We start from the raw sequence: 25,399 nt of genomic DNA on the forward strand, positions 1-25,399 counted from the left end.
TATTCTTTGTTATGTGTAGTCATTAAAGTCTCTGTTAGTTTATTGGTCAGCTAATGATTGGGCATAGATTTCCTTAAATGACTTAAACCACTAAGTCTTCTAGCCTTTGCCAAAGGGCTCTTTGTGTTTATTGGAGCATGCCTTCAGTGTTCAGGCAGGCTATTTACAACCCTGCCTTAGCCTTCACTTCCTAATTATTCAAAGCCTCAAGGTCAGCCAAAGATGGTAGTCTAAGGCCTTTGCCAGTCTTTCCTGGTCACGTACACAGCCCTGTACGTGCACATGGCCTTCTATATTCCAAAAGAATGTGTCAGAGCTTTTTAATGCCCTGTGTGAATCTCTCATTTCCTAGCTTTCCTTTTACATGTTTTGGTCAGTTTGTTGATTACCCTGTTTGTGCTGTCCCACGCAGCTGTAATGTTAAACAATTGTTACTAATTGTTTTGACAAATGCCTCTGTGGGCAAGCTCTGAGACAGGCCAAATAAGGATAAGTCTTTTGAAGATTTTCCAAAGAATTGACAGATCAGATAATGACACTTATCTGGGACCTGGGCTGTGGTGGAGCTCCAATTCCATTCAACCCCTTCTAAAGGGTTCTAGGCTGCCAGTTTTCACTGTAATTGTAGGACTGAATTTTCAAGGCTGACACAGAATTGAGGGCAGAGGAATAGGAAAAGGGCAAGTTGAAATGTTACAAACCCCATTGTTCTTACTATAATTCAACTATTTTTCTTAACTGAACACTCACCAAATTGTTGAACACTTTTGCTTAATTTTTAGTGTTCTGAAAAAGTTGATTTTGACAATTTTTGCCAATGTTCTCAGTGTTTTGATGGAGGAGAGGATTTCTAGAGTTTGTTACTTTGCCATTCCTGCTTACTTCACTTAATATTATTTTTATGAATATTCTTAACACACTACCTAATTTTCAAATAATGCAAATTTCCTTTTCTTCTAGAAAGGCTTAGCACTGTCACCTTATCAAAAATGGATTTTCTAGATTTTGGAAATGTTTGGTAGTATATTCTGGTAATTTTAATTAAAAGATTAATTGTTTGATAATAGAAATACTTCATATATATATACAGACACACATACATGTATATTAAACTCTGCTAAACTATTAGGAAATATAATAGCTGGATTTTTAAATAATATAAACCACTCAGAAATATCCTTTCTTCTTTTAGCAAATTAAATTTTGGCAAATTTGGATTTTCCTTAAAAATAATGTAAGGCAAGAATGAGATTTCATATTTCTGTCTGTTAGGCATTACCAACAAAAATAACTTGGACTTACATTTTACTTCTACCTAGATATTCTAGCATCCGGTACCCAGCTTCTCTCATTTTTTGTTTCATCTTTGTTATTGAACACTTTCTAAAGAGTAGAAGCTCTTTACATATACTGGATGCTATTTTTACATATGTGTCTTGCAAATATTTTCTTACAGTCTGAGGATATTTATTTTCTTAATATTGTTTTTTGGTGAGTAAAACCTTTTAATTTTTATGAAGTCTAAATTATCACATTTATTCTTTTGTGTTATTGTGTAAACCTTTGTCTTCTCCCAGTTTGAGAAGATACTCTCCTGTGTTTTCTTCTAGAACCTTTATTGATTTGCTTTTACATTTAGGTGCATGAGATCTTGAATAACATTTTTTTTTATGTGGTGGGGTAGAAGTTGAGATACTTTCCTTTACAGGTATTCATTTGTTCAATTTGTTGAAAGAATTTGCTTTCACTCTTGGATTATTGGTGTGTTTGTTGAAAATAAAATGTGTGAGTGTGGGCTTATTTTTGACTCCATTTTGTTCTGTTGATCTGTATGTTTTTCCTTACGCTATTCCACATTGTCTTGGTTATTGTAGTTGTCTTTAATCCCTTTAGTATAAGTGAGGTAAGTTTGCTGTTTTATTTCAAGATTTCTTTGGTTATTCTAGGCCTTTTTCATTGCCATATATTTTAGAATCAGTTAAAAAGAAACCTGCTGGAATTTTTATTAAAATTACATTAAGTCTATAGATAAATCTGGCACTTTCACTGTATTAAATCTTCCAATGTCAAGAATTTTGAAGAGTACTGGCTAGATATTTTGTTAAAATGTGTTAGCCTCATGTTTTGTCATTGTTAGAATGGAATTATGGGCTTTAGGAAAAATACCACAGAGGTGAAGTGCTTTTGATTAAATGCTTATGATGAAGTGCATTGTATCATTGTGTATAAGATGTCAACATGACTTATCACTGTTGATGTTAATCTTGATCACCTCTGATCACTTCATTAAAGTGCAGTATCCTAGCTTTCCATACTCTAAAGTAACTATTTTTTCCTTTTCATCCTCTTTTCTTTAGATGAAAGTCACTCAGTCAAAGTATACACTCCATGTAAGGAGAGGTAAATTCTAAAAGGAAGCCTTTTTCCTTATTTCTCACTAATTTATTACTTAGTTAATCATTTATTTATATCAGTGTGGACTCAGGGATACTTATTTAATATTTGAATTAGAATTCAATAGTAATGTTATTTGTTTTGTTGCTCAAATTGGGTGCTCTTACAGGTTGCTTCTGATCCTTTTGACATGAACCTTCTCCTCTCTTCTTTCCCTTTTTCTGGCGCTATAACATGCTCTAGGCTCATTTTGTATTTTTCCTGCCTCAGCTTTAGAATCAGCCATTTCTCCAATGAACCCTGATACCTTTACTTAGACAGCAGCATTTAGAAACCAAGATCTGGACACTACCAGGATGTCACTATTTCTAGGCCTTCTTAGTGGACAAAACTAGGAAAGAAATTATGTATATTAACCCATGTATAGGTATAACATGTAGGTATAACACATGCCTATATGTATATACCTAATTATCTGTATTTGTATTAAAATAAATATGAATTGATACTAACACGTCCGACTCCATTCCAGTACCATCAGGTTCATTCTAGGCTTCCTTTCTTGTTTATTGGTATAGTTGATTCTGATATAATGCTTGTTTTCAAAACATGAGTTTGTTTCAATGCAGTCGTCATATTCAGGAGTAATTTGGTCATGATGTAAATTTCCGTTTTCTCTTGTATGATTTTTATACTTGAGGAACACTAAATGAACAGACAAAACTGCACTCAGCCAATCAAGTCATATTGGGAGACATAACACACACACACACACACACACACACACACACACATATGCAACTGAAATATCTGAGGTGTAGATTGCATGTACTATCCAACAAGGTTTTTGCTATTCTTTACCTTTTGTGAACTTATATATATATATATGTGTGTGTGTGTGTGTATGTGTATATATATATATATATAAACACTCTTTGAGCATCCCAAACATGTCTAAGTGTCCTGGCTCAAAAATGCAAGAAATGAATGCAAAAAGAAAGCTCTAAGTATTGAGGAGAAGCATGAAATAAGGGTTTTGAACGAAACAAGGGAACATGTGCTATCTTTTAAGCATCAGGCATAAAATGATCCATGTTGAGGATTATCTGAGATAATGCTGTGAAAATAAAAAAGACATCTCTGACGGAACAACTTCAAGTGCTGTGAAGTCAGTAAGAATAAAACCTAAGGAATTAGGAGAAGCAGAAAGATTGTTGAGTGTATGAATTGAAGATTAAACAGAAAAAATCAGAATCATCTATTCTCACAGAGAGAAAGCACTATATATGGGGACCTTAAATGGAAACTACAAAATCCTGTGGAAGTGGTTCCTTTTAGCCCTGATAGTGGCTAGTTCAGAGGTTTCAAACATCACTACTATTTCCAAAGCCTTCAGCTGTCTGGAAAGACATTGTCCAGCTGAGAAAGACAAGTACACTAAGAAAACTGCAAAGGAATTTCTAACAGTGATATACAACTTAATTGAAGAAAAAAGCTATTTATTGGATCAAAATTTAAGTTTTATGGAATGGGTTTCTATTATAAATGCTTTCCTTGAGAGATACACATCTCAAAGGCAAAAAAACATGTCCAGGATTTAAGTTTGTGATATTCAGGGCCACTTGCCAAACCACCACCAAAACACTGAGCCACCCCACCCATATGTGGTATGAAATGTTGTCATTGGATGTCAGATAACCATTCTTCTATCACTTCACAACAACTCAAAAGCTGCAGCCCTTATGGTGCCATATTAATTGTAGCATCATATGTTTCTTTATTATTTAGCATGTGTAAAACTGTGCTACCATTTTCATTAGACTCCTATCTTTTTTTTATGTATATACTGACAAAGGTTTTGGTTGTGTCCCATACTCGTTTTTCTTATAAAATATATGCTTTTTGTTCTGCAATTTTGCTCAGCATGATTTTTAAAAACACATGTCATATAACAGAACTGACTGTAACTTCTTTTTCTGACAGTCAGAAACCTACCTCCCATTATCTACAATTTATTTACTTATTCAAATCTAGTATCATGTTAAGTAGTTTCAGAATTACTAACCCATCCCCCATAAAAGGCAAATTTGTCAACTTGGGCTGTGTTTGTGTACAGTTCATTTTATCTTTAGTCTTACAGTATCTAGTCAAAATATTGTTATCCATAGTTACTCAGGTCAGCTCTTTTCCCCTCCACCCCTTTTAGTGAGGTAATGTCATATATCAGCAGTAGAGTTTAGATTTATTTAGCTTTTACACTTCAGTATTTGATCCATTTTGAGTTAATTTGTATGTGGTGGAAGGCAAGGGTCCAGTTTCATTCTTCCGCATGTGGATATCCAGTTTCCCCAGCACCATTTGTTGAAAAGTCTGTCCTTTCCCCATTCAAGCAGTGCTGGCACCCTTGTTGAAATCAAATTCGACCATCACCGCGAGGATTTATTTTAGTTGCTCTTTTCTATTCCATTGGTTGATATATCTGTCTTTAGACCAATACTACATTCTTAATACAAGAGCTTTGTAATAAATTTTCAAGTTGGAAAGCATGAGTCCTCCAATTTTTTTTCTTCTTCAAGATTGTTTTGGCTATTTGGGGCTCCTTGCAATGCCATATGAATTTGAGGAGTAACTTTTCCATTGCTACAAAAAAAGCTGTTGGTCATCAATTTCATGTGTGTTAAAGTGGCTGGTACTTTGTTTTAGGTCTGTGATGCTTGCTTACTTTTTCAAAAATCTTGTTTTTCCAGTTTCATTTTGGATAGTATGGCTGTGCTGCAAGATTATCAATCATCTTTTCTTCTGCATTACCTAATTTCTAGTAAATCCTATCTGATGTGTGTGTGTATTTTATTTTTCATTTCTGATATTGTATTTGTTATCTTTTGTAGCTCTATTGGAGTGCTTTTTTATATCTCCTGTCTGTCATCTTATTTATGGTTCCTTTATATCTTTGATATATCTTTGATTATATTTATAAGACATAATATTGCTTATAAGGTCTTTGTCTGATAATTTCATCAGTCATTGATGGGTCTGTTTCTATTGACTGATTTCTCTCCTCTTTATGGGTCATATTATTCTTTGCTTCTTACTGTAATTTTTGGATGCTAGATACCATGAATTTTACATTGTTCAGTGTTGAATTTGGTTGTAATCGTTTAATGATTACAGCATTAAATAATAATAATGTTGTAAAAAAAAAGGTCTTCTTTTAAGGCCTGAATCTTGTTTGTTTTTTAACAGTTCGACTGTGGTATACCTATGCATGGCCCTTGTATTCTTTCTGCACTATTTACAAATAGACATATATTATTAGCAACTCAAATACCTAAGAATTTGAGAATGACTAAGTGTTCATTGCTATACTGAATATTGAGTAAATATATATATTATGTTGGTACAAGATGAAGTATACATGAGACAATGTTTAGTAAAATGTAGAACAAACTATTATATATACAAAGATTTGAAAAATGAAAAAGATTTGTATAGGAAAGTTAAAAATTTAATAGAGTTACCTAAGTGTATTAAGGTTAAAGTTTTCTTCCTCTGAAAATGTTTTTTTATAAAAGCTTTATTAAGCTGTAATTCATATACCATAGAATTCTCCTATGCAAAGTGTACACTTAAAGTATACAATGTTAATGGCTTGAATATATTCACAGAGTTGTGCAACTATCACCACAATCAATTTTAGAAAAATTATATCACACTAACAAGAAACTCCATACCTATTAGCAGTCACTTCCCATTTTCTCCAAAGCCCCTTGTCCTAAATGACCATTGATCAGCTTTCTCTACGGATTTCTGTATTCTTCACATTCCATGTCAATGGAATATTACATTATCTAGTGTTTTCTAACTGGCTTTTTTATTTAATATAATGTTTTCAAAGGTTATCCATGGTATAGCACATATCAATACTTAATTTCTTTTTATTTTTAAATAATATTCAAGTTATCACTTTTATATAATAATTAGCTCTTTACATAAAGAGTTATTTTTATATGAGGCCTTTTAGGACAGATTCCCTAATACTGAATTAGTAGATCAAAGGAAATGAACCTTTTATTCCTATTGTATTTTGATTTAGTTTATCATATGCCTCAAAAAAAAGGCACGAATAATGTGATTTTACTTTAATTTTCTGAAAATGCAAACAGTAAAGAGAAAATCTTTTGACCACTGTTCTCGCCCATTGCACTCCTCACCCCTTGGAACTGACCCTCTCTTTTCTACCCCTAGAGGCAGCCATTGTCCTGAATTGGTAAATATCCTTTCAGTTTGTTTTGAAGAAGTCCCTCCTTTCTCTCTGTATATGTATAGACAAACATTTTTGAAGGTTTTTGATTGTATATTATATGGAGGTTAATAAATCTATTATGATGCATGTAACATAAATCCCTATACGCAATATTAAACAGAACAAAAACTTATTATATCACTTCTATCCTTTCCATCAATGTTCATATCATATAAATAAAACATAGTGTAATGGGAGATCTGAATCCCAGTGACTCTAATAGCCATCCTAATAATTTATTCTATGCCCTCAAGATAATATCATATTGTATTTCAGGAGGCTATTTGAATTTCAAGGAAGGTAAACAGGTTAATTTCAATGGGTTGCAAATTCAGTGTGGGAGCAAAGGTCTCCATTTAATTATAGATTTGGTAATTAACTCAATCATAAACTCCAAAAGTCATACATAATTACTGTACTAAAGGAGTAGACAATTAAATCAGCCATTTAAAAAATGGAACTTTGTGAATACCCCAAATATTTAATGGGTACTCTGATATTTGGTAGAGTATGAGAGAATATTCCTGATTATTTAGATTTGGAAGAGGCCTCTGGGCATTGTCCAGCAGTCAGGTTGACTGACCAGGTTTAACAGGTTTCCTGGCTGTACTACAGAAGCTAGATGGCTATGATTTGTTACCCAAAGCTCTTGTTTTTTTTTCTGGAAAGAAATGATTTCTCTTTATACATAATACCTGCTAGCACATATCATTGATATTTTCATGTAGTTGAGTCTGAAATGTCTCCTGGGCCTTCTTTAAACTCTGAGTATTAAGGTGTAATCTCAGGGCAGAGGCCATTTGGTTATCTCCTAGGGATCTTCATGGCAACTGATATGCAACTATCTTAAACTATCTAATAAAAACTAAGGAAAAGATTGAAATAATAAGACCCCATACCAAAATTAAAGTTTCAAAACTTTAATGTACTCTATTTAAAAATACTATACCACTCTTTTAGATCATTCTACCATTGAATCACTCATGCTAAAATGATACTGCCTTTTCAGAATCAGAGAAAGCAATGCTATCGTCTTCTCAAAGTTTGAGTTAGTAGTTAGTAGAAATATCAGACAGATACTAGTTACAGCATTTACCTATAGCCCAGCTCCCTCTATCATGGGGACACACTTAGTAAATGGAGTTGGGCATTTGCATAAAATCGCAAGTGAAGAATAAGCAGAGAAGCACTGTGTGGGTGTAGTACCCACACTAAGAGCTGTGGGGTGATGAGAAAAATCAGGATGTACAGTAAATCTAATTTAATTTGGATTTATTTTGGAAGGCTAATGATCAGCGTAAAGAACTGTGTCTATTTTAGCTGATAATTAACATCCACAACCCCAGTTTCACAATCTGTAACCTTCATTTAGAAAAAGAAAAAAAAAAGAACACCTGTTAAATGTCCAATTCTGGATTTGGTGGTTCGTGTATCTTTCTCTCCTTGTTCAATCCTTACAACTCTTCCTGGGGAACAGGTATTAGTATTACTCTCATTCTGTAGATGAAGTTCAAAGAGGTCAGGAGACTTGACCAAAGACTCATTAGCAACTGGGGGTTGGGAGAGCCATTTTGAAATCTGGCAGGCCTGCCTCCCCTCTTCCAGTCAGGGTCTAACCCCAAGCTGGGTTTACACAGTGCAGAGGGCAGGGAAGTGGGACAGATGCTGGGCTTCACTCCGCCAGCCTCTACTGCCAGGCAGCCATGTGTCCTTGGGAATTTGGACTGCAATGGCAGCCTCCCTAAAGAGCAGGTCCTATCTATCACTGCCAACCAGATGATCCGAGACACGGCGACCCACGTGTTGCAGGGCCCAGGTTCTGACCATCCCTCAAATCCCGCGGGCTGGAGAGAGCCAGCCCAGGCCCTGGGAACTGCTGGCTACCATGTGGTCCTTCGCTAGCTGTGGGTTAGCTTACCGGGCTGGCCTGTTTCAGCCCGTCTGCTTTTCAAGGTGCAAAACGTACACCACTGGGCCTGCCCCTGACCTTGGTGGGTGCCTAGGTTTTCCCACCCTGGCCCCAGAGTGCACTACGAGAGAACTGGGGAAGAAGTCTGGCTGTTGATTGCCCTTTACGTCCCGCTCTACATCGGTGGCCCCAGGGGAGCGGCCCTGGGCAGCGTTCGAAGTGGGGTTCCCAGATCCAAGGCCAATTTTCTCCTGTATGCCCCGCGGCGTCCGCGGGGCCGAGGCGGAGAGAGCGGTGCAGGAGCGGGCTGGGCGCCGACGAGCAGGTCCGCACGCCCCCCGAGGCGCACCCTGCGGCGCCGGCCCGGAGGCGGCAGCACAGCGCCGCGGCGGCCGCAGCCCAGGGCGCGGATCCGCGCGTCGCCCGTATCTCCGACCCCGCCCCGCCCCGCCTGCAGGTGCAGCCGCCGGGGCCACCCGGTAGGTGCGCGGGGATGATCTCACGCGCGCGCTCCGCGCCGGGAGGAGGAGGAGCGGGAGCGGGAGCAAGCCCCACTTCCGGGTAGTGAAGCCGCACGCCGCCGGCGTCCTGCGTTTTCTCCCCCGCCTCCTGCTGTACCGCTCGCCTCTCCCTCCCTTCCGTTTATTCCCGGCCCCACCTGCCGAAATGAACAGCTCGGATGAGGAGCAGCAGCTTCAGCTCATCACCAGTCTGAAGGAGCAAGGTAGGCGGGCGCGCGGCGGCCAGGTGGTGACAGCCGCGGCCCGTGGCGGGGGCTGCTCCGGAGCGCCGGGGCTGCGGCGGGGCGAGCCGGGCAGGGGGCTGCGGCCGCGGGGGTCACCCTCGTTAGCTCCGTCACCCGTGGGGAAGCGCCCTCCGCGCCGGGCGCATTGGAGAGCCCGGAGCCGAGGGCGAAGCGCGGGTGTCGGGAGTGTCGGCCCCGCAGTGCGGGAAGCGCTGCCTCCGTTGGCTTTAGCTGGCGGTCCGGGGCGGGGGGAAGGGCCCAGCATGCGGCGCGGACGGAGCCCCCCGTGCCACCTTCCACGCGGGAACAGCGGGTGGGACAGGCTGTCTTGGGAGGGGCGGTTTGGGAGCTCCGCCGGCCTAGCTCTCTAGCCTTGGCCCCACCCTATCTCTTGGGCGCTGGGAGGCCTGAGCGCTGCCGCACAGCCTTTCGCGCTTCTCATTCTGGTTTTGTCTAGTTCATTTTTTCTTACCTAACCAGGATTTTCAGGCCGTGATGTGTTTTTATCACCTCCCAGTTTAGCAATTTATTTATTAGTCAGGGAGTCAGCACCCTGCTTTTGTCGGGTTTCTGAATTAGCACTTGGCTCCAGTCTGCAGGAAAGCTAGGCCATGTACATGCATTTCTGCACTGCCTGGTAATGAGATCATCCCATAATAAAGAACTGTTCCAATCATTTTTATCACTTATCACACTTATGAACAAAGTCAAATTCACGATCAAATGTGAACCAAACACTTTTTTACATTTAAAATTAATATTACTTGACCAAGGATGGCTTGAGAATATGGGTCAAGAAAGGGAGGAACTACACAGATTTAGGAAGTAAAAATGTGTAAGAACATGAGCTTTTCTCAATAACTTGCTTACATGATCTCATAATGGAAGGGGCCCTGCTCTGAGGCTGATCTGGGTGTTTACTCCTGGCTCTTTCACTTCTCTTTGCCTAACTCACCAACTCTGTGAACTTGGAAGAGTCTCTTCCCCTTCATCAGTCTTGTAGTTAATGAAGCCTCACCTGACTTCAGGCAAGGGCTAACCTAGGTGATTTCATGAGGTCCTGCCTGGTCAACCTCTTGTTTCTTGAAAGTACAAACACACCATTCACAAAGGATGTGTGGATCCCTCTGGAGCCCACACTCTTGGAAACAAATCTCAACAGTACTATTTGCTAACTTTGCTGAAATTAACCTCACTGAAGTGGACAGAACACATCCCTGTGGTATTCACCATCTAGAAAGTGTTGGATAAATGGCAATGACTTCTGTCTTCCAAGTGCTTTCAACTCCTGTCTTCAAAAAGCCTAAGATCAGAAAGTCACAAGCATCAGTGAATCTAGTGGGTGGGCTGAATGCCATTATCTGGAATTTCTCAGGTGTTAGTGAGGGGCTGGATTATTCTATTAGTAATTTATTTGTAATAACACCCACATTCCCGATAACATAAAGACTCGTACTCATTCTAAACTCTTGGAGCTTTCATTGTTGGTAGTATCACTCGTGGCTACCTACCAGATCTTTTGATAGATGGCCAGTTTGCAATAATTATAACATAAAAAACTTCACTCCTTTTCATTCTGTATGTAATTTCAAGGGTAGGTTAACAATACAGATAATCCATAAATTGTTTGTGTTTGATTTTGGAACACAGTCTCTATCTCAGTGTTATATTTGAGAGCTGAAAAAAGGAAAATTCTTAAAGTTTCTTGTTCTTTTTTGTATTAGAAAACATTGGTGTTTTTAGAGGCCGTATTTCCTTGATTAAGGGCATATCAAAGGCAGTAGAACAGTCCGACTTCGAAGTTTGTGTTTCTTGAAAGTTCACTTTTTTTTAAAGGATATTGAGTTAGGTTACATAGTTGCTGGGATTTTCTTCAGATCAAAGTGTGATTTTTATACTTCTCAAAACCAGGGCATTTGTTTGTCATTGGATCATATACCATGATAGCAATTGAAGTATATTTAATTACTGTTTCATCTATGAAACTAACTGGAAATGCAAAGCTAGAGATTTGAGATGGAAGAACAGGCAACTAGATGTTTGACCTCTTATCAATATTATGATTAATTTTTAAGCTGATTGCATGATTGATTTTTAAAAATTGACAATACTTTTTACTACCTGTTAGCATCATGAATAATTCCACTCCCTCTATTTAATGTAAACAAGAAGAACTATTATCAATTAGACACTCTATCTTCCTTCCTTAACACTGAATAGACGTATTCATTTATCCCTTTAACAAATGCTTACCAGTACCTACCATATATGAGGCCCATGTGCTATGCACTGTAGGTAGAGATAGTGAAGCAGTCAACCTTTGTTTTCACCAAGTTTATTGTCTAGTAGTTATTAATCAAATAATCATGCAAATAAATTTGCACAGTTATAAATTTATTTTTTCTGGGATAGTTTCTTAGAAATGGAATTGTTGGTTAGAGGGCCTGAACACATAAAGTTTTGCTAGACATTGTATGTGTCCCCCCCAAATGGCTGTACCAGTTCACATCCCCTACCCCCACCCCCAGTTGTGTCCATGTCCCCACACACTGGTCAACATTGACCAACAGCAGTCTTTATTGGTTTTGGCAGCTTGCCAAGTTCCTTAATTTTTGCCAATCGATGAGCAAAAATAGCATCTTTCAAAAATTTGTATTGTCTGGTAGTGAAGTTGGTATTTTTTTTTACATGTTTATAGGCCATTTAGATTTCATCATCTTGTTCTTTTCTTAGTGAGTTTTAAGTCTGAAATTTGAACCCCTACCCCAGGAGGGTGCTCAGAAAGAAGGCTGCTGTCTACTCCAAATGGCAGAGCTGACAGCAGCCTTCCCTAATGTGAAGCCCTCACTGGTGTGGTGAATAAGGTTGCTTTTGACAGAAGTTGTGAAATGCAATGACGGAGTCTGTCATAATATGAACAATCTAATTTATACTTACCATCCCCTAAGCTCTATGTCTTATAAATCACACCCACTTCTGAATTACTTCAAAACATTGTATGTTCCCTTCTAGTGAATGGTATAATTAGCTATATTATGTCTTTCTAGAAAGTTATATTATGTCCCTTTAAAAAAAATTAGCCAGTGTGTGATTGCTTATGTTCAAGCAGATGTTGAGGTAATGAGGTAATTCTCCTTTTGTCTTTTTTGGGGCTTTATTTTATTGGACTGATTGACATCTTTAATGTGCTGAGAAATGGCAACTGGGTATACTATTTCCGACACATATTTCCTAGCTACTGAAGTGTACATTTTCCTTACAGAACATCATGCAATTTGCTCCCCTTCTAGAATTCTGTTGGGAAATGATAGACATAGCTCAGCATTTATTTAAGTACGTGATTTTCTTTGTAATTCATTCAGCACACATGCACTGAATATTCATAGCCAGGCACTGTCCTAGGCATCAGAGAGAGAGAGATGAACAAAACCTCGTCTCTGCTGATGCAGAGGAGCTCATAGTCTAGAGATGGTAGGCATATATATGGTGGTAGACACTTCAGGAAGAGTGTCTGACTGGCCTAGTTTGGGTCATGTGTTTAAGTCCTTTGGCCAGGGAAGTGCAGGGCACCTTGATTGGCAACCCCCATGAGTGGGTAGGAATAGTTGTCCAGAAACGACTGGTGTGCCTCTGCAAGAATGTAGGCCTGGCAGACAGGGACAACGGATGTGCACTCACAGATTAGCATAGTAATGCCCTGTTATTTGGAACTTGTTGAGGAACTTTTGAGGAGAGTGATTTGCCACTTAACAATAAGGATGTTCTAACATAAGACCAAAATAGTAACAACAACAAAGTCAAAAGTTGTGGACTGTTCTTGGGCTGACATTATTGCAAATAGATTTCCTATGGTGAGATAATTGGTTTTAAAGCAAAGTAATCTCCTTTCATCTTCAGAGTTAGTATAATTCTCCCCATGATTATTGAGAGAGTGCTTAGGGTTCAGATGGAAATTAAGTCAAGCTTATTCTGAGAGCTGAGTTAGTAATTAAAGGAGGCTTCAAGTGTTCCCTGGATTCCTAGGCTAGAAAGTAGCTAGACCATTATTTTGGCAAAAGGGATCAAAACTGTTGCCTGTCAGCATGACTATATCAGTGTGCAAAAACTGAACCCTTGCCATTCTTGGATCCATACAAAGTCATCAGGAGAAAGCAGTTTGGGGCTACATGGTTGCCTTGGTGTCAAGTGCAGACTCGTCTTTACACCAGTATTTTTCCAAGTGTGGTCCAGAGGAAAACTCTGAATAACCAGGTTATGTATGTACTCACACACTTATTTATGAGAAGGAGACTGGTAAACGTATTTTTCTTCATCTGGTTGCATTTTTGTAAAATTTATATTCAGATTTTTCTGCTTTTACAACAAAATATAGTACAGATTAAGAAAAGTGCACAAAATATAAATGAACATGTCAGCAAATTATTTTTTTAAAAGTTTCTAACAACACTTAAACCAGAGGATTTCCTGAAGCCCCTCTATAGTCCCTCTAATGTCTATCACCTTTCTTTTCCCAAAGATATTCGGTGTCCCTAAAGATAACTTTTGCCAGTTGCTGGAAATTTGCATAACTGTAATCATAAAGTATTTTTTGCTTCTGACTTCTTTCAGTCCTTATGTGCATGAGATTTATCAATCTCATTGCCTGTAGTTGTAGTTCATTTACGTTGCTGAGTAGTAGTGTAGTAGTATATTACCATAGATATATTGTACATCTTTTTATGTGTCATGGTCTTTTGGAAGTCTACACACCATTCTAATATCTAAGATTTTTTTTCCTCTTTGAGGGCAGTATCACCCCTTTGACAATACATGCTCTTAACTCCATTTCCACTCCTCAGAGTTCTCTACTATTAATTTTTTGTTCTATTTCCTTCCATAAATTATGTTTTATCACTTAATATAGATTATAGAGTTCATATCAGTACATATAGAATCAATTCTCTAAAAATTGATTGGCTAGTGTTCCACTGTATGGATCTTCACAGTGTAGTTAATGTCCTCTGATGGACACTTCTGTGTTTCTTTTTTTTTCCTATAAAAAATAATGCTCATAATAGCTGAGAGGTAGAGGCATCAGTGTGAATTCATGTTTAACTTAATGTGAATACAGATGGTTACATACAGAAACATTTATAGGTATGTGTGTGTGCATATATGTAGGGTTAGTATACACACATATTTCCTTGCTCTGTCAGCTGAGAGCCTAGATGTGCCAGTGAGCCCATCTAGCTCCAGAATGTGGCTTCTAATACCATTCTTCAGTAAAAGGGTCAGGGCTTCTGGGAGAAATGGCTGATTCTAGGACTGGGATGACCAGGGCAGGAAATACACAAGGTGAGCCTGGAGCATTTTGTAGTATCAGAAAGTAAGAAAGTGCCCAAATACGCCCACAATCATGACAGAGAGATACAAGAACCAACTGAATGAACTTCATTGGCCAAAGATGGAACAATTTGAAAAACAAAATATTGGATTATAACCCAAAGTATAAAAAATATTAATGAGTTCATCTTGATATGAATAAATGGTTGAATAAATAAACAGGGAGAAGAGATAAAGCTTCAATACAGAAGGATTCCAAATAATTTATGTAGATATTCCCACACAAAGAGGTAGAGCAAAATGCCCTGCTCTGCAAGCGTGGGCTGTGCATAATGTCCTTTCAAAGAGGATAGTATAGAATGGGGGATAAAGAGTAGCTTTACAGTGAGGAAACCTGCAGACACTACCTTAGCCAGGTGATCCAGGTCGACTTCAGTAGAGATTTAAGCCTTGTTGATAGTATGTACTTTTGTTATGGAGTGATGAAAATGGCACTTTACCTCCATGAGAGGTGCAGGGCGCCTTGATTGGCAGCCCCCATGAGTGGGTTGGAATAGTTGTCCAGAAACGACTGGTGTGCCTCAGCAAGAATGCAGGCTGGGCAGACAGGGACAACGGATGTGCACTCACAGGTGAGCATAGTAATGCCCTATCATTTGGAACCAAAATAAAACCAAAGCCCCAGTGTGATCATAAGGAAAACATCGGACAAATCCCAGCTGACATTCTACAAAACTCTAACCAGTACTCCTCAAAACTAAGTCATCAAAAACAAGCAAAGTCTGAGAAACTGTCACAGCCAAGAGGTGTCTAAGGAGACATGATAACTAGATGTAATGTGGTATCTGGATGGAATCCTAGAAAAAAATAGAACATTAGGTAAAAATTAAGGAAACACAAAGTATGGACTTCAGTTCATAATAATGTGTCAATATTGTTCCCATAACTTTAATAAATGTATCATACTAATGTAAGATATTAATAATAGGAGAAACTGTAGAGTGTATGGGAACTCTATTCCAGTTTTGTAATTTTGCTATAAATCTAAAGATTATAAAATTAAAGTATATTAAAAATAATAATGCTGCTTATATCCTTGTGCATACATATGTGTAGGTACAGCTCTAGGAAAAATTCTCAGAAGTGGAACTGTTGGATCCAAAAAGTATGTGTACTTTAAACTTTGTTTTGCCATAGATTTTATTTTATAAAGCAGTTACACAGCCAGGCTTTGCTTTAAAATATAGAAGGAACATGGCTTTTGTTTTTCTCTGCTTACCATATTGGCTCAGCATTTTAAATGTTAAAATGTGTTGTGAAATTCTTGAACAGTATAATGAACAGTAAAATATTAGGATCCTTTTAGTTACTTGATTTCTATGTTAAGTCCTCTGTGGAAATCAGGGTATGATTTCCGTTATATATCTTTTTGATTGTTTTAAATAAGACTTTTTGGGAACAGTTTTAGGTTTACAGAAAAATTGAGCAGAAAGTACAATTTCCACATAGTCCCTCACCTCCCCTAGCCTGCCTGTTTCCCCTATTTTAATATTGTGTTAGTGTAGTACATTTCTTTAGAATTGTGCCAATGTTGGCACATTATTATTAATTAAAGTCCGTGGTATACATTAAGGGTCATTCTTTATATCAGACATTCTGTGGGTTTTGACAAATGTACAACGTGTACCCACCATTATATTATCATACAGAATAATTTTGCTACTCCAAAAATTTCCTCTGCTCTGCCTGTTCGTTCCTTCCTCCTTATCCCTGAATTCCTGGCAACCACTGATCTTTTTACTGGCTCCATAGTTTTGCTTTTTCCAGAATGTAAGTGAAATTGTACAGTTTGTAGTCTTTTTAGATTGGCGTCTTTCCCTTAACAATGTTCACTTAAGGTTCCTCCAAGTCTTTTTATGGCTTGATAGCTCATTTATTTCTTTTTATCACGGAGTAACACTGCACTGTATGGATGTACCACAGTTTGTTTATCTATTCACCTGTTGACGAACATTGCGGTTGCTTCCAAGTTTTGGCAGTTACAAATAAAGCTGTAATAAGCATTCATTGAATGGTAAGGTACTGGGAAGGGAAGCATTCTGTAGTCCTGTAAGTCTCAGTCTTCAGTGAGCTTGTGCCTCTGGGCTGTGATTTCCACAAGTGCTTCTCAATTTTGTTTTCTTCCCCCTTAGGTCAGATAGGAAGGCTAGAGGGGACTGGACTTGGGTATTGCCTTCCTTCAGGTCTGTTAGGCTCTGGCAAGACAACGTCTCTTGAGGGCAGGCCTGGAGGAGAACAGGATGCTCTGGGCATATTTCAGCAGGGCTCCTCCCCACGCTGCCAGAAGGAGGGACATTTTCTCTGATATTCATCATAGGGACCTCGTAGCACTCCTGGAGGTAAAATTCACCAAGTGTGGGCTTTCTCCTATGAGTGCCTCCCCCCTCCCCCCCCCCCCCGACTTCTGGAATTTTCAACTCATAAACTGGTTAGAACTGAATCTCCAGCAATTTGTTAATTACAGTTTAGGTTTTCCTATCTTGGTGCTGGTTCCTGAAGAGGTTCTGCATCTGGGCTTCTGGTCCACTGAGTTGTGGTCCTCTGTGTCTGCCTGAGTGACTCTTCAATTTTTGAAGTAGTGATTTGTCTCTGACATCTATTCTCTGATGGATTTAAAAGCATTGATGATTTTTGGTTTGTTCAGCTTTTTTGTTTATGTGAGGATGGTGTAAAAGTATGAATACCTATATTTACAAGCTTCTTACATGCTAGACCAGAAACCAGACTTATATTTGTATTTGAAAGTTACTCAGTTTCCTTCCTTTCTGTTGGTTGATTTGAAGTCATTAGTGTAGTTTGTTGAGAGTATTTCTTAAGCAACATTAATTCATTAACACTGAGCTGTGTGTTCCACCAAGTGATGAGTGGATTTCAGACTTGCTGTAATTTCTGATGTGAAATCTGTCATCTCTGTTTTCTGATCAGGCTTTCCAGCTATGTTTTCCCTGGCTTTTCTAATGCTTTAATTAACAAGGAAGGTATAAATGACTTCTTTTTCTACTCTGGCTTTAAGAGCAGGACCCATTGGGATGTGCGCAGAAGGGAATAATGTCCTAATTGAACATTATCTGTTATGACTCATGTCCTCATTCCCCATTAGTAAGAGGTGTTTCAAGGCTCCATGAGTCTCAAAGATGCAGATTCAATGGATGAGACACTACATTCAGAGATCTCAGGTGGCAGTGTTTTTCTAGTCATATTTGATGGCTATTTAAGGCTTCATTTTTATTAAGTACCCTGTAGTAACATATGATCTAAGAGACCCTTTAATATGGGGAGGAGAGTATATGCTCTTTCATGGTTTGTTCATGTGAAGACCTAGATTCATTCTTCCTCCTTCCTTAATTTAACACACATTATTCACCCGCCTAGTGTATGTCAGGCATTGTGCTAGATGTGGACATCTGAATGCAGAAAGACATAATCCTTACCCGAGAGGATTTTTTCTGTCTGATGCTTTAGCACATTGTACACAGTAATGCTGTCATGATTTTTACACGAATGACTTTGGGAATCAGTAGTCTGGTTCTTCCCCCACCATTTCTCTCTGTAGGATTTAACTTCCCTGTGCATTTATGCTTTCATTTTAAAATGGGGATGTTAATGTTTGGCTTAATTGGTCTACATCACAGATTTCTATGAACCAGCCATTCATTCCATATAGGCATTGATACTGTGCTTGGTATTCTGCTAGGGGAAAGTGTATAGCAGTGAATTAAGTGGGAGAAAAGACAAAACACACCTATGCTCAGATAGTTTGTTATACATGGATGCTCTAATAGAGATGTATCAATGGTGTACTCTGGTTATATGTTAGAAATACAAGTGCCAATTTTTTGCTTGAAGTATATGGGCAGTTCCTAGAAGAAATGAAAGGTGACTTGCATTGAAAAGGGGGAGTTAGGGAAGATGGGGAGTAAAAGACTTTGCAGGCAGAAGGAAAAACATTTGTAAAGGCACCTGGGTGTAACATGTCTCAGAGGATTCAGGGAAGCACTGGGGCTTTGGGTCCAGTGGGAAGGGAGTGGTCGCTGAGGCTGAATGGTGGGAGTGGGGTCCCTGGGTGTGAAGCTAATGTCTTTGGGGGCTTTTAAGAGAATTAAATAAATAGGTTGGTTCGTTGCTAAGCTATCTACTTTGTAAAGAATGAACTTGGAAGGGGAGAATGAACGGGAGGTTAGAAGCTAGCTAAGGGGGTTTTGCCATTATTGCAAGTCAGAATTAGGGTAGAGATACTGGCTGTAGAGGAAGAACAGGTTGGAAATTCATTTTAAGAGATCTGAGCAGTTCTAAGACCCTTTGGAAGCAGGAGAAAGTGAGGAATCAAGGATGATCCTGAGGTACTAGCCTGAGGACACCAATGAAAGGAGACTCTGCCTACAGGGAGTAAGAGGTTTGGGTGAAAGGGAGCCGATGAGTTCAGTTCTGACATACTGAGTTTGTGGTGCCTGTAGGGTGTCTGGACAGAGATGTCCAGAATAGTGCTCTTCAGTAGAATGTTCTGTGTCCACTGTCCACGATGGTTGCCACTGGCCATATGTAGCTCTTGAGCACCTGAAATGTGGCTACTGCAACTGAAGAACAGAATCTGAAATTGTATTTAATTGTAATAAGTTTAAAAGTAGCCACATGTGGCCAGTGGCTACCATATTTGACAGTACGGGTCTAGAAAGTATTGGTTGGAATACTGATCCGCAGCTAATGCTAGAGATAGAGTGATCAGCCTACCTGGGACTGAGAGTTTCCGGGGACACTGGACTCATCAGTGCAGAAACTGGGAGAGGCCGAGGCCGACACTGATTGTTGTTCACCTTAGCCAGAGGGTTATTGGCCTGTAGTCATGAACTTCAGTTGTTGTGTTCCTGAAACAGCCGTATGTACTCAGCAGCTTTCTGGGCTGGCAATGTCATGATTCACATCTTGGGAAGAAAACTCCCTTTCTTGGCATTAGGGAGTTAGAAAATAGAGAACCAGTGTGATTCTTCAAATGCGTGCTTTGCCTGATATTTTCCTTGTTTTTTTCCACATCTCTCTCTCCTCCCATTCTGTACTCTCAAGTAGTGATTCCCCTCAGGGGCTGCATGTTAGAATCACCTGGGATGCTCACTTCTAAGAAAAAAAAAGGATGCCCAGGCCCACCCTAGACTAGTTAAATCAGAGTCTTGGGTTGGCGGTGGGTGGAGAGGGGATGAGATATTGGTATGATTTAAAAGCTCCCCAGGTGATTCTAATGTGCAGCCAGATTGAAAAGTACAGCTCTGGGACCTGCTTTCCTTCATTGCCCTCTGCTTTTGTACAACTGCAAACTAAAGGTGGTCTTTAGCCCCCTTTCTCCTTTTATTTGGTGGATAGGAGTTTCTAGGATTTCAGAGATTTTGTTTTTTTGCCCTCTTTCAGACCATGTGTGACAGAAGGCCTTAGGGAGCACCCTAATCTCTTGTCATGCAAATAAGATTTGATGTACTTGGCTATGTTAGTAATAATAATCATGGCCAACATGTATTGAAGACTTAATAGGCCTGAGCACTCTTATATTGTATGCTCACAATTGTACGCTCCCAATCGTTACACTATGAGAGATGCAAACAGTTAACTCTTGAACAACATGGGTGTTAGGGGTAATGACTCCTCTCTCCTGCACAACTGAAAATCCATTTATAACTTTGACACCCCCAAAATGTAACTATTAATAGCCTACTGTTGACTGGAAACTTTTCCAAAACATCAATAGTTGATTAACACATACTTTGTGTGTTATATATATTATACACTGTATATATATATATTACAGGAAAGTCAGCTAGAGAAAAAATGCTTTTTTCCCAAGTTGTCACTAATCTCCAAAAAATTTCCAATGTATTTATTGAAAAAAATTTGCATATAGGTGAACCTCTTCAGTTCAAACTTAAGTTGTTCAAGAGTCAGCTGTAATTATTACTACTGTTTTCCAGATGAGGAAATCTGAGACTTAGATTGGCCAGTCTGTCCACAGTTGCCTGGCTAGTAAGTGCTCAGGCTGGGATTAGACTGCACTTTTCAATTACTGTGCTATCTGGCTTTATAGTAAATACAGTGAAATATACTCTGCCTGTAAACTCGAGATGAAGTCTTCCCAAGTCATGGATATTTTTCATATGGCAGAGAATTGGTCAAATTCATCTTTTCTTTTGCATTGGTTCAGTGCATTTTTTGTACTGGGCCCATTAAATTCAGATTCAGAGGATCTCTATCATCAAATCTCTGGAGCTGTGCAACTCACTTAAAAATGTCTCAAACTGTGATCCACTTCCGAAGCAGCAATAAAGTTTTCTCTCTGATCCTTTAGCATTGCCACAGAAGTAGCTGAGCAATATAGTCACTTCGGGTTTTGCCAGTTTTGCTGAGAGTATGGGGTTACATACATATTCACTATAATATATATCTGGTGTGTGTGTGTGTGTGTGTGTGTTTTGTGTGTGTAAATACTGCTTAGGCAGTGAGCTTGGTTTTTAACTTCAAATAAATAAAAATATCAGTAAATGTGTTTTTTTTCCCACTTTTATGCTCTGTCTTCCAAATGCCTCCTTCCTTCTACCAAGGGTTGAATTTTTCCCCAACTTTTTTCTCTCCTCTCCCTATACCTGGCTTCATTTATTTATTTTTTTAAGTTGAACATAGTCACAAGAAAGTATGTTTTTTGTCGTTTCCATTAAGATACAATAGGTGAAGGGTTCTCAGTTAACGCTTTTCATAAAGACCCAGTAATTGGAGTCTGCAGTGTTTCATCTGGACTCTATTGGCATGATAATGGAAGAATAGTATCGGTATTTTTAAAAAAGGCTTCAAATCTCTTATCTGATGTTTTCAATAGAAAAAACTTTCTTAATGTCAATATGAGATCTTGGTCTTACAAGCCTTTTGTTTGTTTTGTTTGTTAAATAGGTGATCAGGGATAGAGTAATAGATCGATTTTGATTTTCCAGCTTCATTTACAGATACTTTTACATGTCAAGTAAACTACAGCAGTCTCTTAATAAAATACATATTTATGTTTCAAAACAATATTAAATATAGTGATAAGGTTTGGGACCATGACCATAGACTACTCAATGCATAAGTACATATTTTTAGAATCTTTTAGTTCTTATTTTTGTTAAAAAAGTTGGAGGGGGCACATCATTTTATTGACTTCTTTAGAACCAAGGACAATTTAGTTTATACTCATTGGTTGGGGTTTGTGTTGAAGGCTGATGAGGGGTGTGCGGAGGGCTTCATTCCATAATCAAATCTTTTCTGTTGAAAATGTAATTATTTTTAAAACTGCTGTGTCTATATATATACATTCAGCTATATTATGGGCTAATGTTCAAGGGTTCTTTTTGGGAGTGGCTTCAATCAATTGTCCATTAATTCTTCTTTAGATGGTCATGGAGTGCTAATAAAACTTCTGGGCATTGGTGGTATAATCCCATAAATATTTGTTCATTTGAATTGGACTTTAAGATTTTGGTCCTACCATTACAGTAGCTATTCTAAACCCTTTGGATCACTATTGGAGGAAACAAAGTATGTACTTAACCATGTGAATTGTCTGTTTTGAGGTGTTTTCTTCTCTAGACATTAGAGTCATGCACATCTAGAATTTATGACTAGATTTTCTGGAATGTTCATAGAAATAGAAAGCTCTGTGGCTATTTTTGTATGACCAGATTTTCTGGGATGTTCTTACAGCCACTGGTTTCAAATTTTTTATTTGTCTTTGCATTATTCATAGAAATAGGAAGCTCTGTTTGTCTATTTCTGTTGTTTGTTTTAAGAAAAACAGGTTTTTGTAGATAAATCCCACTGAAGTTTTTTAAAAAGTGTAAGTATTAGAATCCACTCTGATGATTCCATGGCACTCTGGTGCCAGTTAAGGTGCTGGTCTGGGAGTGGGCAGCAGTTGTGTCAGTCCCACCTTATATATTCTCCTCTACCATTAATACTGGACCATTCTCTTTCTTCCCATCATGCACTGTAAACATCATATTCTCAACTGTGAGGATGTTTTAAAACGGTGCATTGGCTAAAGGATGAATGTGGGGGTTACTTTATTTTTCTAGCAATCGAGAGTTTTAAGTAGAAAACTGCTGTTTTTTTCCCACATAGTTGGAAATATTTCCAACAATTCATAAATTTTTCCAACAGAGAAGTGAATCTGGCAGGTATCTGGTCATGGCTTGGTGATGGATGACCTTACAGTGCCTGAAAATAGTTCTTAGCTGAATGCTCATAGCAAAAACTCTTTGCTTTGTGGATAGAGCTCACTGGTGACATTGAGTTGAATGCGTAAGCTGAATTTATATTCTGGAGGCTGATTGTAAAGATAAACCTCCGGGTGACAGTAGCACCGACTGACAGCTGGAGAGAACTTCAGGGAACACTCACCTGTCTGCTTTCACAAGACCAAGTGCTGAGCATCAAAGAGGAGAAGTGACTTGTCATAGGCCACTTATGGCTCATAGGTCTTTCTGGTAACTTGGAGAATTGAAATTCCATTTGCTAGGCTCACGTCTGCTATCATCTCTCTCTCTTCCTTACTTTTAAAAGCCAAAGCCTTCTGTGGCTTCTTCCCTACCCAACCCCCAACCCAGTAAGTAGACAGTCAGGGTTGGTTGAGTTGCAGATTTTCTTACAGTAAACTTCTGATAGTGTTATAATGTTGCTTTGCTTTTTCTCTTTTAGCTATAGGCGAATATGAAGACCTTAGAGCAGAAAACCAGAAAACAAAGGAGAAGGTTTGTATTTTACCCTTTCCTCCCTTTCTTACATGTGTAAAAGCCTAGACGGCATGGTGCATTGTTCTGCCACCAATTTCAGTTAAATGTGAATGAGAGGATTTTTTTTTTCTTTTCTCCTGCATGTGTGGTTCAAGCTAATATCAACTCCAGGCTCCAGATGGTAAAGAATAGCAGGCCTGCCACAGTGGGCGCTGCCCTGGGAGATTAACTACACAGCTAAATGTGCAGCAAGGCAGCAGGCCAAGCAATTCGAGCCCCCAAGAATGGAACTTTTCCCCACTAGTCAGGTCTGGGAGTCCAGTGATGGAATTAAAGGCCTGAGACACTTACTTTTGGGGCTTAGACATACTAGGTTCTGGAGAAAACTCTTAGGAATTAATCACTGGTGTTAGCCCAAACACCCCCATAAACTTTTGTATTTTTGCTTCTTCTACATACATGAATATATTTATTATTATATTATAATTACTGTAATAGAATATATTTATTAATATATGGAAGTTGAACAACACCCAGTGTGAAATGGGAAAACATGGTGACTATTTTCAGAGACTCAGGCAGTTTTATTTTTAAAGTGTTAAATAATTGAAATCTACTTACCTTTACAGACTGTTTACCTTTTTGTCTCTAGCATGGCTATTTAAGATTTATGAATATTTGTTTACATAAATTTTTTCCCTGTAAATTTAAGGAGGAGACAATGGAAGGGAAGGCTAATTTTAAAAAGCAGAGGGACTGATATAAGGTGAAAAGTCAGAGAGGGAGAGCAGAATTATCCATTATTGTGTTTAGATATAAATGAAATTTACTTTTAGATTGCTTTGTTTGATCAGATGTTTCAAAATATAATGTCCATGGTGTAAAATTAATAAAACAGGTCCTTTGTGGGTGGCTATTAAAGAAGGTGGTTGTCGTTGTGAATCATGGTTCATCTTTAAAATTTCATAGAAAGAGCTGTAATGAAAATTGGCAGTGAGGTAAATATTTTTTAAAACTTGTGGCATATTTGGGGGTATTTATTGGGCTCTTAAGGGTTATTTCTAACTTACTCACTTGTATTAATTTGCTACCTTTATAGCTTTAGTATAGTTGGTGATATTAATGGTAAGTATTCAAGTTCAAAGCAGATTATAATAGATTTTTAGGTCATTATTTTCTACCCAGTTGTAAGGCTCCTTTGCTCATTTGTAAATAAATTCTTGGTCTTTGAAATCTTGAGTTTCTTCTCTTTCTTTTGTCTGGTGATTCAGGGAATGATAGGTGGGATGATGAAATTATCCATGCGTGAGGGTGGCTGGTACATACATCTCTAATGATAGCTTGACACGATGTCTAATTCTAACACCAGAATCACAGATGTTCTGAGGATGCCAGCAAGTGGGGAGTTTGTGCTTAAATCCTGGGTCCCTGATGCCCCACATTTCAAAGTGAAGCTAAGGGGTGGTGCTTTGGCTCGATAGCTTGAGCCTCTTTCCCTACGATACCCAACCATCTTACAGCTGTAGGAGAAAGAGCAGAGTTATCAGTCAAGTGAATGTCTTTCACAGATGTTCCTGGCCCAGGAAGGAAAGAACAAAACAAATTGAAAGGGTTGATTCATAAGAACTCTTTGACTTAATGTAGGGGATAGAGGGAAAGTAAACAAGTGTCTTTGTCTGATAGACAAGGAAGGCTATAGAAGAAAATGAATAGCGTAAGAGGAAGAAGGGTAATTGTTTTCTCTTCTCCTCCTCCTTTAATTTTTGCTTACTTTTAGACCCAGCATTGCCCTAAAAATAGATGTTCTGCAAACATCTGTTGTCGGTGATGATGATGGTTGTTTGAGAGCCACTTTCTACAGTGAGGTTTTAAGTGAACCATCTGTTAATGCAAGTGGAATTGTAGGTAAAATCCATTTGGTAACAGAA

The 25,399-nt window shown here is 38.5% G+C and overlaps 1 protein-coding gene across 3 annotated transcripts in view; it reads left to right on the plus strand.

The window, feature by feature from the left end:
• The first annotated feature begins 8,950 nt into the window (after positions 1 to 8,950).
• The window catches only part of SHTN1 (shootin 1), a 98,871-nt gene continuing 82,422 nt past the window's right edge, over positions 8,951 to 25,399 (plus strand). Inside the window, exons 1-2 of one of the 3 annotated variants that reach the window (XM_073240337.1) lie at positions 8,951 to 9,330; positions 23,437 to 23,489. In XM_073240337.1, coding sequence (XP_073096438.1) covers positions 23,449 to 23,489 — 41 coding nt within the window. In that variant the 5' untranslated portion in view covers positions 8,951 to 9,330; positions 23,437 to 23,448. The remainder of the gene's footprint in view (positions 9,331 to 23,436; positions 23,490 to 25,399) is intronic. The other 2 variants (XM_037011093.2, XM_037011091.2) reach the window with 2 other exon arrangements.

This window comes from Manis javanica, chromosome 7, assembly GCF_040802235.1.
Source record: "Manis javanica isolate MJ-LG chromosome 7, MJ_LKY, whole genome shotgun sequence".
NCBI classification, from domain to species: domain Eukaryota; kingdom Metazoa; phylum Chordata; class Mammalia; order Pholidota; family Manidae; genus Manis; species Manis javanica.